General features: G+C 52.3%; 1 protein-coding gene across 4 annotated transcripts in view; it reads left to right on the plus strand.

Moving 5' to 3' along the window:
* Nucleotides 1-19,557, plus strand: part of LOC139228083 (putative helicase MOV-10) — a 76,519-nt gene that overhangs the window by 49,282 nt on the left and 7,680 nt on the right. For all 4 annotated transcript variants that reach the window (XM_070859252.1, XM_070859253.1, XM_070859254.1 and 1 more), the window contains 5 exons: nt 5,398-5,506; nt 6,147-6,264; nt 13,363-13,554; nt 15,244-15,318; nt 16,911-17,036. In XM_070859252.1, coding sequence (XP_070715353.1) covers nt 5,398-5,506; nt 6,147-6,264; nt 13,363-13,554; nt 15,244-15,318; nt 16,911-17,036 — 620 coding nt within the window. The remainder of the gene's footprint in view (nt 1-5,397; nt 5,507-6,146; nt 6,265-13,362; nt 13,555-15,243; nt 15,319-16,910; nt 17,037-19,557) is intronic.

The following is a 19,557-nucleotide window of genomic DNA, read 5'->3' on the forward strand; positions in this document are numbered from 1 at the left end:
TTGGTAGGAGGTTTAGAAGGGAGATGAGGAGAACATGTTTCACCCAGAGGGTGGTGGGGGTCTGGAACTCGAGGCCTGAAAGGGTGGTAGAGGCAGAAACCCTCACCACGTAGTGGGCCCAATTTTCCCCAACCCCTTTTTCGGCGCACTTACTGAAAATGGCGCCGATTTTAAAAAGTGGCCCCACCCTGCCCGCTCTGCCGAGTCTCCAGTGTCCCAACGTGGCGTAGCTAGTGAAGTGGGGGGCGGAGCAACAGGCCAGCTGTGCGCATGCGCAGTGATGTCTGCGCGCATGCTCCTGCCCTCCCAGCGTGTCCTGCGGGCTGTGAGCAGGACCCGATGCTCGCAGCCCCTATCCCCGGCCGAAGAGACACCCCGATGTTTGCCGCACCCTATCCCCGGCTGAGTGGCCTCACGCATCGGCCAGCCGGCCCACTGACTTCCCGGGCCGAGGTAGGACTTCAGTTTTATTTTTTATTAATTGATGGTTGTGCTTGAGAGGGGTGGGGACGGGAAGGAGGAGAGTTTTGGGGCGGTGGGGGGGGGCGGGAGGGAGAAAGTGTTTTGATGGGGGAGGGACTTTTTTTTTTAAACCTTAATTCTGGCATAAAGGTAGGACTTCTATTTTTTATTATTGATTGCTTATTACTTTTTATGCTGTTTCGTGCTTTGTAAGTCTTGGTGCATTAAATGTACTAACCTGCACCGATTTCTTCACTGCCCGCAAGGTTTTTCAGAGCTGACCTAAGTCGATTTGGAGTAAGTTTTAGCTGGCCAAAGTGGCATAAATGGCCAAAACTGGCATAAGTGTCTGGGAAAGCCCCCTTTTGGGGAAAAAAAACTTAACTAAAAAAAAAAATCGTACCTAACTGACTTACTTTGGAGCAAATTTTTGGGGAAAATGGCATTTTTTTAACTTGCGCCAGAAAAAACAACTTGCTCCAAAAAATAGATGCAAATCATGGCCAAAATTGGGCTTTTAAAAAGTATTTGGATGTGCACTTGAAGTGCCGTAACCTACAGGGCTACGGACCTAGAGCTGGAAAGTGGGATTAGGCTGGGTAGCTCTTTGTCGGCCAGTGCGGACACAATGGAATGGCCTCCTCCTGTGCTGTAAATTTCTCAGGACTTCTCAAAGCACTTTACAGCCAATGAAGTACTTTTAAAATGTAGGAAATGCTGCAGCTATTTTGTGCACAGCAAGCTCCCACAACAATGTGATAATGACCAGATAATCTGTTTTATTGATGTTAGTTGAGGGTTAAATATTGGACAGGACATCAGGGGTGAACTCCGCCTCTGCTCTTCAAAGTAGTACCATGGGATCTTTTACGTCCACCTGAGAGAGCAGACGGGGCCTCGGTTTAACATGTCATCTGAAAGACAGCACCTCAGACAGTGCAGCGCTCCCTCAGTACTGCACTGGAGTGTCAGCCTAGATTTTTGTGCTCAAGTCCCTGGCTCACGGCACTATTTTGAAGAAGAGCAGGGGAATTATCCTCAGTTTCCTGGCCAATATTTATCATTCAACCAACATCACTAAAATAGATTACCTGCTCATCGTCACACCGAGATAGATGACCAAAAGCTTTTTTTAAATTCATTCCTGGGATGTGGGCGTCGCTGGCAAGGCCGGCATTTATTGCCCATCCTTAATTGCCCCTTGAGAAGGTGGTGGTGAGCCGCCTTCTTGAACCGCTGCAGTCCGTGTGGTGAAGGTGCTCCCACAGTGCTGTTAGGGAGGGAGTTCCAGGATTGTGACCCAGCGACGATGAAGGAACGGCCGATATATTTCCAAGTCAGGATGGTGTGTGACTGGGAGGGGAACGTGGAGGTGGTGGTGTTCCCATGCGCCTGCTGCCCTTGTCCTTCTAGTGGTAGAGGTCGCGGGTTTGGGAGGTGCTGCTGAAGAAGCCTTGGCGAGTTGCTGCAGTGCATCTTGTAGATGGTACACACTGCAGCCACGGTGCGCCGGTGGTGGAGGGAGTGAATGTTGAAGGTGGTGGATGGGGGGCCGATCAAGCGGCTGCTTTGTCCTGGATGGTGTCGAGCTTCTTGAGTGTTGTTGGAGCTGCACCTATCCAGGCAAGTGGGGAGTGTTCCATCACACTCCTGACTTGTGCCTTGTAGATGGGGGAAAAGTGGCTTGGTCAAAGAGAGAGGTTTTGAGGAGGGTGTTCCAGAGCTTGGGGCCCAGGCAACAGGAGGCACGGCCACCGATGGTGGAGCGATTATAATCAGGGATGCTCAGGAGGGCAGAATTAGAGGAGTGCAGAGATCTTTGGGGGGGGGGGGCGGAGAAGGGGGGAGGGGCGGGCCGGGGGGGGGGGATGTTGTGGGGCTGGAGGAGATTACAGAGATAGGGAGGGGCGAGGCCATGGAGGGATTTGAAAACTAGGACGAGAATTTTGAAATCGGTGTTGCGGGACCGGGAGCCGATGTAGGTCAGCGAGCACAGGGGGTGGGGATGGGCAGCATTGCCGCTTGGCTCCGCGCCGCGGTTTGGAAGTCCCGCTCGCACCACTCACCGGCCCATGTGCGACGATGTGGATGGGCCGAGCAGCCAGGTAACGGGAGGCCGACAGAGGGAAGTTTGGTGCTGGGCGAGCGGGGCTTGGTGCGAGTACACTCCTCCCCTTCCTGGCGCTCTGTCCCTTCTCTCCTCGGGGACGCAGGTTGGGGGGATTTTATTGTCTTAAAAAGTGCTTTCAGTCCCCGCCACAAACTCCGTTCCCCAGCCACTGACTTCCATCCCTCTCCCCAACTCCTGTCTGAGGCTGAACCAGACTGTTCGCAACCTCGCTGTCAAATTTGACCCTCAAGTGAGCTTTTGACCACCTATCTGCAGCATAACTAAGACTGCCTATTTCCACCTCCATAACATCGCCAGTCTCCGCCCTTGCCTCAGCTCATCCACTGCTGAAGCCCTCATCCATGCCTTTGTTACCTCTGGACTTGACTATTCCAATGCACTCCTGGCTGGCCTCCCACATTCTACCTCACGTAAACTAGAGGTGATCCAAAACTCGGCTGTCCCGTGTCCTAACTCGCACCAAGTCCCGCTCACCCATCACCCCCTGTGCTCGCTGACCTACATTGGCTCCCGGTTCAGCAACGCCCCGATTTTAAAATTCTCATCCTTATTTACAAATCCCTCCATGGCCCTCGCCCCTCCCTATCTCTGTAATCTCCACCAGCCCCACAACCCCCCGAGATGTCTGCACTCCTCAAATTCGCCCTCTTGAGCATCCCTGACTGTAATCGCTCCACCATTGGTGGCCGTGCCTTCTGTTGCCTGGGCCCCAAGCTCTGGAACTCCCTCCCCAAACCTCTCCGCCTCTCTCTCCTCCTTCAAGGCGCTCCTTAAAACCAACCTCCCTGACCAAGCTTTTGGTCACCTGCGCTAATTTCTACTAATGCGGCTCGGTGTCAATTTTTTCATCTCATAACGCTCCTGTGAAGCGCCTTGGGACATTTGACTATGTTAAAGGTGCTATATAAAGACACGTTGTTGGACAATTGCAAGTACTATGGCCATTCCTAGGTACTTTGCCGATCCAGGGAACGCCACATTGGTTCGACCGCACTTGTTTCTGAACTTTAATTACTTTGGCCCTGAAGTATTTGCCCACAAAGATCTGTCAATCTCCCCCCATCTCTCTCTCTCTCTCTCTCTTTATCCCCCTCCTCTCTCCCCTCCCCCCCCCCTCCCCCCACCCAGTCACGCTCTCCCCCTCTCCTCGCTCGCTCTCAGTTCGGCTTTTCTGACACTTAATTCAAATCAATATCGTGCAGTGGGAATCCCATAGTGTGAGCTGTCGTGACAGCCACAGGCTGTCCAAGCAGCCAATCAAAACACAGAATTCTTAAGTGGGTAAGCTCCTTTGATTCTTGCCTTTTTTTAAAATGTTAGAAAGAACAAGAGAACACGGGGCAAAGGCAATGCTGCGCTGAAATAAAGATCAGCAAACATTTAAAAAAAAAATGTTTGTGAGCTCTCAATCCTGAAGATTTACGAGAATGGTTCCAGGGATGAGGGACTTCAGTGACGGGGATAGACTGGAGAAGCTGGGGTTGTTCTCCTTGGAGCAGAGAAGGTTGAGAGGAGATTTGATCGAGGTGTTCAAAATCATGAGGGGTCTGGACAGAGTAGGTCGAGAGAAACTGTTCCCATTGGTGGAAGGGTCGAGAACCAGAGGACACAGATTTAAGGCGATTGGCTGAATATCCAAAGGCGACATGAGGAAAAACCTTTTTAACGCAGCGAGTGGTTAGGATCGGTAATGCGCTGCCTGAGAGGGTGGTGGAGGCAGACTCAATCGTGGCTTTCAAAAGGGAGTTGGATAAGTCCCTGAAGGAAAACAATTAGCCGGGCTCCGGGGAAAGGGTGGGGGAGTGGGACTGGCTGAGGTGCTCTTGCAGAGAGCCGGCACGGGCTCGACGGGCCGAATGGCAGCCTCCTGTGCTGGAACCCTTCTGTGATTCAACGGCGACATGGCAGTGAATGCTGCCAGTCCGCTGTCACCCGGGCCATTAACTCCGGACCTTTGTAACGATGGAAGTGTTGCCCCCAATCCCGCCAGTTCTGTGCTCCCCAGTCGCTGTGATACTCGCCACTGCAAACACTTGGCCTGTTTCGAGAAGCCTAGTGCGGGGAGGGTCCATTGAGTAGCGCCGTGCTGGTGCGTGCCTGTGGCTGTCCGAGCTGCGGGGACTCTCCGGGCTGGCACAGCTTTATTCCGTCCACGTATTTGGCACGCTCCGCTGTGTGCTGAACCTCTGTGCATTTGGTGGACTATCTCCACCGTGATGACTACCGGCAGGGGAGCATTGCCCCAGCTCACTGGCACCTCCTAGTGCCCAGTCACCAGCAGACATTCTCTGGCACTTACATAGGTATCTTTAACAACATGCATTTATATAGCGCCTTTAATATAGTGAAACGTCCCAAGACGCTTCACAGGAGTATTATGAGATTACAAATTTGACACCGAGCTGCATAAGTAGAAATTAGCGCCGGCGAGAGGGGGAGGGGGAGGGGGAGAGGGGTTTAGGGAGGGAATTCCAGAGCTTGGGGCCCAGGTAACAGAAGGCACGGCCACCGATGGTTGAGTGATTACAGTCAGGGATGCTCAAGGGGGCAGAGTTGGAGGAGCGCAGACATCGTGGAGGGTTGTGGGGCTGGAGGAGATTACAGAGATAGGGAGGGGCGAGGGCCATGGAGGGATTTGAAAACCAGGATGAGAATTTTGAAACGGGGGCACAACTTGGGAACAAAATGAAACTGTTTTTAGACTGAATCTAAATCTGCTTTTCAACCCACGTTCTTGAGTTAGGAGGGAAGCCTGCTTGCAGTGCGTGGGTGACGGTTATACAGTAATTCACGGTGTGTTTCAGACCTGTCTTTGCTGGAGCGGTTAATGAATCAGAACAGCCTTTACCAGAAGAATCCGGACACCGGCCTGTACAACGAGCATTTCGTAACCAAGCTTCTCCGCAATTACAGGTGAGATCTGTGTGGGCCCGAGCTGGAAATGTGACCGATCGAATGATGGTCCCTGTCCTTTCCTACCTGGGCTAGGGGCTTCTGACCCTCTGTTATCCTCCCCTTACCTGGGGTACAGTTCCAACAGGCATCTGTCGCCCTCTTCACCCAAGTGATCACTATTTAAGTTATGCGCCTTGCTGGTGAGTTTTCTCACGGGTTATTTGACTACAGTGGGCATCACAGCCAGGACTGATCCTGTTTCTCCCACTTTCCCGCCACTCTCCCCACACTTTTCCAGCACCATTTTATTTTTCTGTCACCCACTTCTCCCTCCCACCCTCCCAGCTCCGAACCAGTTCCCTTCTGTCTGGGAGATGCTCGAGTGTCCCTGGGGTATGATTCCACAGGTACTGGGAGCTCCTCAGTCATTCTTTATATGTGAACTTGGATTGAGACTTTCAATGGGGCATTGGACTATAAGAACATGAGAATTTGGAGCAGGAGGAAGCCACACACGGCCCCTCAAGCCTGCTCCGCCATTCAGTGAGATCATGGCTGATCTTCTACCTCAACTCCGCTTCTGTGGAATTGAATGGGAAACTCTTGGAGCATAAATGTGGCTATTTGAAGTTGTGCCTGAGGTTGCTGTGTTTGTTAGGTCACATCCCACGATCCTGAAGACTCCCAATGAATTGTTCTACGATGAAGAGCTTGAGACACACGCGGACCCAATGATCAGCCAGTCGTACTGCCAGTGGGTACATTTGCCAAAGAAGGTGAGCCTGGCGGGTCACAGCGGTTTCCCCATGTCCGGTTATTACCAGTAACACTCGCCTCGCGCCGGGCAAGTCTGGGGCTTCTTTCGATAGACCGCTCCTGCAGGTTGTTTCCCCACCCCCCCCCCCCAAGTTGTTGCCGTCGATATTTGACTCCTGCTCACGTGTCTCGAGAGGCTCCACGAACGTCCCTCGCTCATCCCAACCGAGCAATTGTCGTCCGGCCTCTAGTCCTCCAGGCGTGCTCTTTCTCTGCCTTGTGTCAGACTCTCGTGCTTGCTCTCACTCTTGCATGTCCTTTGTCAGCCCTGGCTCAGTGGGCAGCACACTCGCCTCTGAGTCAGAAGGTTGTGGGTTCAAGTCCCACTCCAGGGACTCAGCACATAAATCTAGGCTGACACTCCCAGTGCAGTGCTGAGGGAGTGCCGCACTGTCAGAGGGGACGTCTGCTCTCTCAGGTGGATGTAAAAGATCCCATGGCACTATTTCGAAGAAGAGCAGAGGGGAGTTCTCCCTGGTGTCCTGGGGCCAATATTTATCCCTTAATCAACATCATAAAAACCGATTATCTGGTCATTGCTGTGTGTGGGAGCTTGCTGTGCGCAAGTTGGCTGCTGCATTTCCCACATTACAACAGTGACTAAACTTCAAAAGTACTTCATTGGCTGTAAAGCGCTTTGGGACGTCCGGTGGTTGTGAAAGGCGCCTTGTAAATGCAAGTCTTGCACGCTCTGTTATGGGTCTTTACTTCCCTGAACTGTCCACTCTTGCTTTACACATGTCGCCCTCCGCGCACTCCTTTCTGTATCGTCGTTGTGTTAAAACCCGGACTTGAGCTTTCCCAGGATGAGAGAACACAGGAACTCTTTGCTGTCCATCTCCCCGTCCTCCCCCCATCGAACCGCTGGGCTTGGTGTCTCCTCCTCAATACTTGCTGGTTTACTCTTTAATTCCTTCTATTTTTTTCCAAACTTGCACAATGTGCCTTGGTCCCGATCTTCAGTCTCCATATTTATTTTTACTACACAGAATGTACGGCACAGAGACAGGCCATTGGGCCCACCGCTCTGTGCCAGGGTTTATGCTCCACACCAGCCCCCTCTCACCCCTCCATCGCACCCCATCACCATATCCTTCTATCCCTTTCTCCATGTGTTTATCCAGCTTCCTCTTAAATACATCGATACTATTCACCTCAACCACTCCCTGTGGCAGCGAGTTCCACATTCTCGCCACTCTCTGGGCAAAGAAGTTTCTCCTGAATTCCCCATTAGATTTATTTCTGATTAGCGTAAATTTATGACCCCAAATTTTGGTCTCCCCCACAAGTGGAGACATCTTAGAAACATAGAAAATAGGTGCAGGAGTAGGCCTTTCCGCCCTTCGAGCCTGTACCGCCATTCAACAAGATCATGGCTGATCATTCCCAGTGTACCACTTTTCTGCTTTCTCTCCATATTCCTTGATCCCTTTAGCCGTAAGGGCCATATCTAACTCCCTCTTGAATATATCCAATGAACTGGCATCAACAACTCTGAGGCTGGGAATTCCACAGGTTAACAACTCACTGAGTGAAGAAGTTTCTCCTCATCTCAGTCCTAAATGGCCTATCCCTTATCTAAGACTATGTCCCCTGGTTCTGGACTTCCCCAACATCGGGAACATTCTTCCCGCATCTAACTTGTCCAGTCCCGTCAGAATCTTATACGTTTCTATGAGATTCCCTCTCATCCTTCTAAACTCCAGTGAATAAAGATCCAGTCTCTCCTCATATGACAGTCCTGCCATCCCTGGATCAGTCTGGTGAACCTTCGCTGCACTCCCTCAATAGCAAGAATGTCCTTCCTCAGATTCGGAGACCAAAACTGAACACAAAATTCCAGGTGAGGCCTCACTAAGGCCCTGTACAACTGCAGTAAGACCTCCCTGTTCCTGTATTCAAATCCCCTAGCTATGAAGGCCAACATATCATTTGCCTTCTTCACCGCCTGCTGCACCTGCATGCCCACTTTCAGTGACTGATGAACCATGATCCCCAGGTCTCGTTGCACCTCCCCTTTTCCTCATCTGCCATCATTCAGATAATCTGCCTTCGTGTTTTTGCCCCCAAAGTGGATAACCTCACATTTATCCACATTACACTGCATCTGCCATGTATTTGCCCACTCACCTAACCTGTCCAAGTCACCCTGCAGCCTCTTCGCGTCCTCCTCACAGCTCACACCGCCACCCAGCTTAGTGTCATCTGCAAACTTGAAGATATTACACTCAATTCCTTCATCTAAATCATTGATGTATATTGTAAATAGCTGGGGTCCCAGCACTGAGCCCTGCGGCACTCCACTAGTCACTGCAATTCTGAAAAGGACCCGTTTATCCCGACTCTCTGCTTCCTGTCTGCCAACCAGTTCTCTATCCACGTCAGTACATAAGGGGTAAGCCATTTAGGACCGAGATGAGGAGAAACTTCTTCACCCAGAGAGTGGTGAACCTGTGGAATTCTCTACCAGAGGAAGTTGTTGAGGCCAATTCACTAAATATATTCAAAAAGGAGTTAGATGTAGTCCTTACTACTTGGGGGATCAAGGGGTATGGCAAGAAAGCAGGAATGGGGTACTAAAGTTGCGTGTTCAGCCATGAACTCATTGAATGGCGATGCAGGCTCGAAGGGCCGAATGGCCTACTCCTGCACCTATTTTCTATGTATCTATGTAAAACAAGATTGCTAATTAGTCCCTTCTCATTACACATCACCCAGCCTAGGATGGCCAGCTCTCTGGTTGGTTCTTCGTCATACTGGTCTAGAAAACCATCCCTAATACACTCCAGGAAATCATCCTCCACCGCATTGCTACCAGTTAGGTTAGCCCAATCAATATGTAGATTAAAGTCGCCCATGATAACTGCTGTACCTTTATTGCACACATCCCTTATTTCTTGTTTGATGCTGTCCCCAACCCCAATACTACTATTCAGTGGCCTGTACACAACTCCCACCAGCATTTTCTGCCCTTTGGTATTCCGTAGCTCCACCCATACCGATTCCACATCATCCGAGCTAATGTCCTTCCTTACTATTGCATTAATTTCCTCTTTAACCAGCAACGCCACCCTACCTCCTTTTCCTTTCTACCTATTCTTCCTAAATGCTGAATACCCTTGGATGTTCAGTTCCCAGCCTTGGTCACCCTGGAGCCATGTTTCCGTGATGCCAATCACATCGTATCCGTTAACTGCTATCTGCGCAGTTAATTCGTCCACCTTATCCGAATACTCCTCGCATTGAGGCACAGAGTCTTCAGGCTTGTCTTTTTAACACACTTTGACCCTTTAGAATTTTGCTGTAAAGTGGCCCTTTTTGGTTTTTGCCTTGGGTTTCTCTGCCCTCCACTTTTACTATTCTCCTTTCTAGCTTTTGCTTCTGTCTCCATTTTATTTCCCTCTGTCTCCCTGCATAGGTTCCCATCTCCCTGCAATATTAGTTTAATCCCTCCCCAACAGCACTAGCAAACACTCCCCCAGGACATTGGTTCCAGTCCTGCCCAGGTGCAGACCGTCCGGTTTGTACTGGTCCCATCTCCCCCAGAACCGGTTCCAATGCCCCAGGAATTTTGAATCCCTCCCTGCTGCACCACTGCTCAAGCCACGTATTCATCTGCGCTATCCTGCGATTCCTACTCTGACTAACACGTGGCACTGGTAGCAATCCAGAGATTACTATTTTTGAGGTCCTACTTTTTAAATTTAACTCCTAGCTCCTTAAATTCGTCTCGTAGGACCTCATCCCGTTTTTTCACCTATATCGTTGGTACCTATATGTACCACGACAACTGGCTGTTCACCCTCCCTTTTTAGAATGTCCTGCACCCGCTCTGAGACAACCTTGACCCTTGCACCAGGGAGGCAACATACCATCCTGGAGTCTCGGTTGTGGCCGCAGAAACGTCTATCTATTCCCCTTACAATTGAATCCCCTATCACTATCGCACTCCCAATCTTTTTCCTGCCCTCCTGTGCAGCAGAGCCACCCACAGTGCCATGAACTTGGCTGCTGCTGCTCTCCCCTGATGAGTCATCTCCCCCAACAGTACCCAAAGCGGTGTATCTGTTTTGCAGGGGGATGACCGCAGGGGACCCCTGCACTACCTTCCTTGCACTGCTCTTCCTGTTGGTCATCCATTCCCTATCTGACTGTGTACCCTTTTCCTGTGGTAAGACCAACTCGCTAAATGTGCTATTCACGTCATTCTCAGCATCGTGGATGCTCCAGAGTTCATCCACCCGCTGCTCTAGTGCCGCAGCGAGGTCCGTCAGGAGCTGGAGGCGGATACACTTCCCGCACACGTAGTCGTCTGGGACACCGGAAGCATCCCTGACTTCCCACATAGTACAGGAGGAGCATATCACGTGTCTGAGCTCTCCTGCCATGACTTATCCCTTAGATACACTTAAATTGGCAACAACAATGCTAAAGGTTACTTACTGATAAAGAAAGAAAAAGAAAAACTACTTGCCAATCACTTACCCCCTTGGCTGTGATGTCACCTTTCGATTTTTTTCTACTCTTTTGCCTCCCTGCTGCAGCTGCACCAGCTGGGTCTCTCCTCGACTCTCTGACGCCGCTCGCACTCTGGGCCTTTTGTAGGCCGCTGCCGCTCCGACCCTGGAACTCCCGCCTCTCCTCGACTCTATGTCTAACCTATCAAAGCCTCCTCTAATCTTAAAGACCTCCTGTAGGCCGCTCCTCAGCCTTCTCTCATTTCAGACCTCCCCAGCCTGCTGAGTCTTTTCTGATCGTTACAACCTCTCTGTTCTGATATCATCCTTTTGAACCAGCAGCGCCTCCCTCTGCTTGCCGACTTTCATCATCAGTCTGCAGCTGTGTCTCACGGACCAGGCTCTGGGGCCCGCTTCATTCTGGGGGGGGGGGTGTGGGTGTTGCTGGCGAGGTCGGCATTTATTGCCCGTCCCCAGGTACCCATGGGGAGGGGCGGGGGTGGAGGGCCTTGCATGGTTCGATCCAACTGGGTGGCTCACGAGGGCACTTCAGGGGGCAGGTCAGAGTGTGGGTGGGACTGGAGTCACTCAGCCCAGGCCGAGTTGGGCTTTTACCACAATCCGATTACCACAGGGTCACTTTTACTGAGCTCTTTAAAATGATTGCTAACTGAATTCCAATTGTCAAACTGTTGAATGATTTTGGCAGGGCGGTGGTAGAAGTGTTGCGATTGGAGATTTCTCCCCCCCCCCCCCCCCCCCCGGATTAGGGAGGAGAAAATTGACCAAATGTTCCCGCTCCTGATCACCGTTCCCTGACCACTGTCAAAGAGAGCTTTGGCTAGAAACATAGAAAATAGGTGCAGGAGTAGGCCATTCTGCCCTTCAAGCCTGCACCGCCATTCAATAAGATCATGGCTGATCATTCCTTCAGTACCCCATTCCTGCCTTCTCTCCATACCCCCTGATCCCTTTAGCCGTAAGCCACATCTAATTCCCTTTTGAATATGTCCAACGAACTGGCCTCAACAACTCTCTGCGGTAGAGAATTCCACAGGTTCACAATTCTCTGAGTGAAGAAGTTTCTCCTCATCTCGGTCCTAAATGGCTTACCCCTTATCCTTAGACTGTGACCCCTGGTTCTGGACTTCCCCAACATCGAGAACATTCTTCCCGCATCTAACCTGTCCAGTCCAGTCAGGATCTTGTATGTTTCTGAGATCCCCTCTCATCCTTCTAAATGCCAGTGAATAAAGGCCCAGTTGATCCAGTCTCTCCTCATATGACAGCCCAGCCATCCCGGGAATCAGTCTGGTGAACCTTCGCTGCACTCCCTCAATAATGGTGAGGATTGGGCTTTGATCTGTGATTGATCGATCGATCTTATCCCATCCTTCCCACCGTTTAAGTGTCCGCTGTGGCTCAGTGGGCAGCACTCTCGCCTCTGAGTCAGAGGGTTGTGGGCTCAAGTACTCACTCCAGAGACTTGAGCACAAAATCTAGGCTGACACTCGCAGTGCAGTGCTGAGGGAGTGCCGCACTGTTGGGAGGCCTTTAGGATGAGACGTTAAACCTCTCAGGTGGACGTAAAAAGAACCCATGGCATTTTGTGAAGGAGAGCTGGGGAGTTATCCCCAGTGTCCTGGCCAATATTTATCCCTCGACCAACATAACAAAAACAGATTATCTGGTTATTATCACATTGCTGTTTCTGGGAGCTTGCTGTGCGCAAATTGGCTGCTGTGTTTCCAACATTACAACAGTGACTACACTGCAAAAGTACTTCACTGGCTGTAAAGCACTTTGGGACGTCCAGTAGTTGTGAAAGGCGCTTTAGAAATGCTACAAGTCTTGTCTTTTCTTTTCTCCCAAGATGTCAAATTACATATTGACCGTTATTTGACCGCTCTTTCAAAGAGCTGGCACAGACACGATGGGCCGAAAGGCCTCCTGTGCTGTTATCATTCTATGAATGTATGAAGGATAGCTGCTTGAGTGATGCGTTCTACGGAGCTCCACCTCCACGTTCCCCTCCAGGTCACACTTTCACACCATCCCAAATTGGAAATATTAAGCTTATAAAGTAATGTGACTGAGTACTGAAGACATAAGTGTGACCTTAGCTCCTTTGTTCAAACTCGAGTGCTGGTGCAGCATGGGAGGCCTGCTTATATACAGTGCTCCCAAGGGATGCTGGGATCCCTTGGGACTCCAACAGGTATGCCCTCTGGTGGTGGTATGATGCAGGTTACCTAGGGTTGCATACATAACAGGAAATATATCGGCCGTTCCTTCATCGTCGCTGGGTCACAATCCTGGAACTCCCTCCCTAACAGCACTGTGGGAGCACCTTCACCACACGGACTGCAGCGGTTCAAGAAGGCGGCTCACCACCACCTTCTCGAGGAGCAATTGGGGACGGGCAATAAATTGCAAGTGAGAATGAATGAATAATTTTTTATAAAACTGTTGAATGTGAGTCAGTGGCTTGAGGAGACTAGAGGAGAAAACGTGTCATGGGGAGGGAGGGTAACCGTCACAGAATATGGGGCTGTTTTATGTGGATTTGGGATCCTGACATTGAATGTTTTGGAATTCCAGGATTTTCCGCTAATTTTCCATGGAGTGCTGGGAGAAGATCAGAGGGAAGCCAAGAGTCCCTCCTTCTTCAATATTGAAGAGATCAACCAAGTGCTGTTGTACCTCAAGAAGCTGCTGACAGGCCAGGGGAAGAAAGGCCTAGCCAAGCTCTCGCCCAAAGAAATCGGGGTGATCGCTCCTTACAGGAAACAGGTTTGGAATGTCTACCTCCGGCGGTGTAAGGGGGGGGGCGGGGAGATGTTCACACACAACTTCTGGTGAACTATCCCAAACTATTCCCGTCACTGTGCCTGTGGCCCCTCTCTGTCGCAACCTTCCTCGAGTCTGCCTGTGGGGCAAGTACCATTCCCCCGCCCCCCCCCCCACCCCCCCCCCACACACTCACTGCGCTGAAACCGAGAATCGTCACACCCTCTCCCGAGTCTAACTCCTCACCTTGAACCCCAGAAAGTTACAACACAGGAGACCATCCTTTGCATCTGAAATTAAACAACAACTTAAATAGCTACAGGAAACTTAACTGATACTTTAACAAAAAAAGACACAAGCTTAAGTCATGGTCATGGAAACTTGCGCCACGGAAGGAGGCCATTTTGGCCCATCGTGTCCGCGCCGGCCGACCAAGAGCTATCCAGCCTAATCCCACTTTCCAGCTCTGGGTCCGTAGCCCTGTAGGTGCACATCCAGGTACTTTTTAAATGTGGTGAGGGTTTTTGCCTCTACCAACCTTTCAGGCAGTGAGTTCCAGACCCCCACCACCCTCTGGGTGAAGACATTTCTCCTCAAATCCCCTCTAAACCTCCTACCAATTACTTTTAAGTCTATGCCCCCTGGTTGTTGACCGCTCTGCTAAGGGAAATAGGTCCTTCCTATCCACTCTATTCAGGCCCCTCATAATTTTAGACACCTCAATTAAGGTCTCCCCTCAGCCTCCTTTGTTCTTGAACTTCAGGGTTATGAAGTTCCTCACCTTTCTGCCTTCCCCTTTCCCCTGTAACCAAGTTTGATGTCTCCGTATATTAGTCAACAACACCCCCAGCTCTTTCTCCACAGCCCGGCACATTTTTCCTTTTCAAGTATTTATCTGATTCCCTTTTGAAAGCTACTATTGAATCTGCTCCCACCGCCCTTTCAGGCAGCGCGTTCCCGATCACAACAACTCGCTGCGTAAAACCAAAACGTCTCCTTGACTTCCCTCTGGTTCTTTTGCCAATGGCCTTTTTAAAGCGCCTTTTAACGTAGAACATCGTTGCACAGCACATCACAGAGATGTAATCAAACATCGGAGACCAGACCAAGGGAGGAGATGAGCGAGCGGGTGACTAAAAGCTCGGTGAAAGAGATGGGTTTTGAGGGGGAGGGGGCGCAGGACGAGACATCTGGAGCCTAGGCAGCTGAAGGCACAACCGCCAATGGTGGGGTGAAGTGAGATAGGGGTGCGTTGAAATGCGCAGGAGTTTAGAGTTCGAGCAATGGTGAGGGGGAGAAACGAGGGGTTGTTGAGTTAAAGGACAGACTGACAGACAGGACTGGATGATCAGGAAAGGGATGTCTGGCTGATTTCCCCCTCTCTGTCCAGGGGTCGCTGAAACCAATTGTGTAGCCCCCGCCCCCCCAGTACCCTATCTGGGCTCCGTGAATTCGCCACCGAGAGCTCGTTGACCCTTTTGATAGGCATTTGTCGGGTTACGGAACCAAGGCGGGTAAATGGAGTTCGGATACTGATCGACCACGATCTACTTGAATGTCGGAACAGGCTCAAGGGCTGAATGGCCGCCTCCTGTTCCCTGTGACCTTCAGCAGTTACCCGCTGGGCCACCAGAGAGCGCTTTGGTCTCTGATGTTTAAACAGAAGATTATTTTCCCTCCCTTCCCTCGCAGGTGGAAAAGATCCGGAGAGCGATAAATGTGGTGGACACAGAGCTGAGGGCCATGAACGACATCAGAGAGTTGAAGGTAGGTGTTTCTGCTTGCTGCTTTTCTCTCTCCTTTCGTACGGTAGAATCATAGAATGGTTACAGCGCGGGAGAAGACCATTTGGCCCGTGTTGGCCATGCTGATAGCAAACTAAATCAAACGTCAATATCTAAGTCCGATATCCAGGGCCAAAGCTCCCGGTGTAACAGCGTGGATATCCTGTAGGCTGCCTGTGAATTCCCTCGGAGGGCAGTTCTCGATGATGTGCTCCAGGGTCTGATTAGGAGCTCCACAGTCACATGATGGGGAGGCTTTAATCTTCCACCGATGGATAAGGTGGCAGCATTGACCTGCAGATTGGGTCTTCTCTCGATATTACAGTATTTATATATACACGGACTAAATTCTCTCCATTTTTGCCTGTGTCTCTGCACCAATTGATGAATTTCAGGGCCAGTGTGTCTACGTTTGACCTTCGCACATTCCAAAGCACTTTACAGCCAATGAAGTACTTTTGATGTGTAGTCACTGTTATAATGTGGGAAACGTGGCAGCCAATTTGCGCACAGCAAGCTCCCACAAACAACAGTGAGATAATGACCCAGATTTTAGTGATAGTTGAGGGATAAATATCGGCCCCAGGACACCGGGGATAACTCCCCTGCTCCTCTTCGAAATAGTGCCGTGGGACCTTTTACATCCACCTGAGAGAGCAGACGGGGCCTCGGTTTAATGTCTCATCCGAAAGACGACATCGCCGACAGTGCGGCACTCCCTCAGCACTGCACTGGAGTGTCAGCCTGGATTTATGTGCTCAAGTCCCTGGAGTGGGACTTGAACCCACGACCTTCTGACTCCGAGGCGAGTGTACTACCCACTGAGCCACGGCTGATATATGTTGGCAACGAAGCATAACACACTAGGCTTAATTCTCATTCATACCGCAGCTTCTAAAGATAAGGTGGGCTACTCTGTACCCGAGCACGCCCCGAATTCAGATTTACCAGAGAGCTTAAGATCTGGACAACCCCCAGAAACGGTCCAGTCCCCACTGCTTAGAGCGTGTTGGTGTGAGCACAGTTTACCCTCTATACAAAGTGTATAGTAAAACCAAAAAAGCCAAGTAACCAACACGTTTTTAAGAAACCCACGGCACTATTGCGAAGAGGAGCAGGGGAGTTATCCCCGGTGTCCTGGGGCCAATATTTATTCCTCAACCAACATCACAAAAACAGATTATCTGGTCATTATCACATTGCTGTGTGTGGGAGCTTGCTGTGCGCAAATTGGCTGCCGCGTTTCCCACATTACAACAGTGACCACACATCAAAAGTACTTCATTGGCTGTAAAGTGCTTTGAGGTGTCCGGTGGTCGCTATAGAAATGCAATACTTTCTTTAACGAGCTGATTTGAATCTAATTAAACGCCCAAGTCTGAAAGCAGCGCGGTTTGTATGATTTACGCAGGATGAGAATCGGTGGCTCTGCCCTCAGCATTCGGTGTGATTGATACGGCTTTACCGGCACCTGTGTAACGGAGGCCTGTGGCTCCCGGCATTGGGATCCCACGGGAGAGGCCCGGGCGGGGGGTGTGGTGGGCACTGTGACCGCAAGTGTTTGTCTTTCTTCAGGTGGGCTCGGTTGAGGAATTCCAGGGTCAGGAGCGGAAGGTGGTCATCATCTCCACTGTCCGCAGTAGCTCCGACTACCTGCAGATGGACGAGGATTTCAACCTGGGCTTCCTCAAAAACCCAAAGGTACTCTGTCCCCCTCTCTCCCCTCAACATTCATCTCTCCCCTCACCCCCCCCCCCCCTCCCCTCAACATTCCTCTCTCCCCTCCCCCCACCCCCTCCTCCCCTCAACATTCCTCTCTCCCCTCCCCCCACCCCCCAACATTCATCTCTCCCCTCACCCCCCCCCCCCCTCCCCTCAACATTCCTCTCTCCCCTCCCCTCACCCCCTCCTCCCCTCAACATTCCTCTCTCCCCTCCCCCCCCCCCCAACATTCCTCTCTCCCCTCACCCCCCCCCCCTCCCCTCAACATTCCTCTCTCCCCTCCCCCCACCCTCTCCCCTCAACATTCCTCTCTCCCCTCACCCCCCCCCTCCCCTCAACATTCCTCTCTCCTCACCCCCCCCCTCCCCTCAACATTCCTCTCTCCCCTCCCCCCCCTCCCCTCAACATTCCTCTCTCCCCCCCCCCCCCCCCCTCAACATTCCTCTCCCCCCCCCCTCCCCTCAACATTCCTCTCCCCTCACCCCCCCCTCCCCTCAACATTCCTCCCTCTCCCCCCCTCCCCTCAACATTCCTCTCTCCCCCCCCCCCTCCCCTCAACATTCCTCTCTCCCCTCCCCCCCCCTCCCCTCAACATTCCTCTCTCCCCTCACCCCCCCCTCCCCTCAACATTCCTCCCTCCCCTCACACCCCCCTCCCCTCAACATTCCTCTCTCCCCTCACCCCCCCCCTCCCCTCAACATTCCTCTCTCCCCTCACCCCCCCTCCCCTCAACATTCCTCTCCCCTCACCCCCCTCAACATTCCTCTCTCCCCTCACCCCCCTCCCCTCAACATTCCTCTCTCCCCTCACCCCCCTCAACATTCCTCTCCCCCTCACCCCCCCTCCCCTCAACATTCCCCTCTCCCCTCATCCCCCCCTCCCCTCACCCCCCCCTCCCCTCAACATTCCTCTCTCCCCCCACCCCCCCCTCCCCTCAACATTCCTCTCTCCCATCACCCCCCCTCCCCTCAACATTCCTCTCCCCTCACCCCCTCAACATTCCTCTCTCCCCTCACCCCCCTCCCCTCAACATTCCTCTCTCCCCTCACCCCCCCCTCCCCTCAACATTCCTCTCTCCCCTCACCCCCCCCTCAACATTCCTCTCTCCCATCACCCCCCCTCCCCTCAACATTCCTCTCTCCCCTCACCCCCCATCCCCTCAACATTCCTCTCTCCCATCCCATTCCCTCCCCTCAACATTCCTCTCTCCCCTCACCCCCCCTCCCCTCAACATTCCTCTCTCCCCTCACCCCCCCCTCCCCTCAACATTCCTCTCCCCTCACCCCCTCAACATTCCTCTCTCCCCTCACCCCCCCTCCCCTCAACATTCCTCTCTCCCCTCACCCCCCCCTCAACATTCCTCTCCCCTCACCCCCCCTCCCCTCAACATTCCCCTCTCCCCTCACCCCCCCCTCCCCTCAACATTCCTCTCTCCCCCCACCCCCCCTCCCCTCAACATTCCTCTCTCCCATCACCCCCCCTCCCCTCAACATTCCTCTCCCCTCACCCCCTCAACATTCCTCTCTCCCCTCACCCCCCCTCCCCTCAACATTCCTCTCTCCCCTCACCCCCCCCTCCCCTCAACATTCCTCTCTCCCCTCACCCCCTCCCCTCAACATTCCTCTCTCCCATCACCCCCCCTCCCCTCAACATTCCTCTCTCCCCTCACCCCCCATCCCCTCAACATTCCTCTCTCCCATCCCATTCCCTCCCCTCAACATTCCTCTCTCCCCTCACCCCCCCTCCCCTCAACATTCCTCTCTCCCCTCACCCCCCCCTCCCCTCAACATTCCTCTCTCCCCTCACCCCCCTCCCCTCAACATTCCTCTCTCCCCTCACCCCCCCTCCCCTCAACATTCCTCTCTCCCCTCACCCCCTCAACATTCCTCTCTCCCCTCAGCCCCTCCCCCCCTCCTCAACATTCCTCTCTCCCCTCACCCCCCCTCAACATTCCTCTCTCCCCTCCCCCACATTCCCCTCCTCTTTCCCCCGCCCCCCCCCCCCACAACGTTGCCTTCCTCTCCCCCCCCCCCCCCCCACCATTCCTCTCCTCTTTCCCTCTCCCACCACCCCATTCCTCTCTTTCTGTGTCGTCTCCCCCCCCCCCCCCCTCCTTCCCCCCCCCCCTCCTTCCCCCCCCCCTTTACTCCTTCTGGGTGTTATGTTTTCAATACGACATCACCACAAACACACAGGCTGTAAGATGGCTGATAACGTCAGGAAACCTGTCATGTGACTTGTTCCCTCTTTATTGAATGCCGCAGTAGTCCACTGGGTGGAGCTATACAGGTGCCCTGGGCCAATATTTATCCCTCAATCAACATCACTCACAACTGATAATCTGGGGCGTAATCACATTGCTGTGTGTGGGAGCTTGCTGTGCGCAAATTGGCTGCCGTGTTTCCCACATTGCAACAGTGACCACATTACTTCATTGGCTGTAAAGCACTTTGAGAGGTCCGGTTGCCGTGAAAGGCTCCATATAAATGCAAGTCTTTTT

Source organism: Pristiophorus japonicus, chromosome 17, assembly GCF_044704955.1.
Source record: "Pristiophorus japonicus isolate sPriJap1 chromosome 17, sPriJap1.hap1, whole genome shotgun sequence".
NCBI classification, from domain to species: Eukaryota; Metazoa; Chordata; class Chondrichthyes; family Pristiophoridae; genus Pristiophorus; species Pristiophorus japonicus.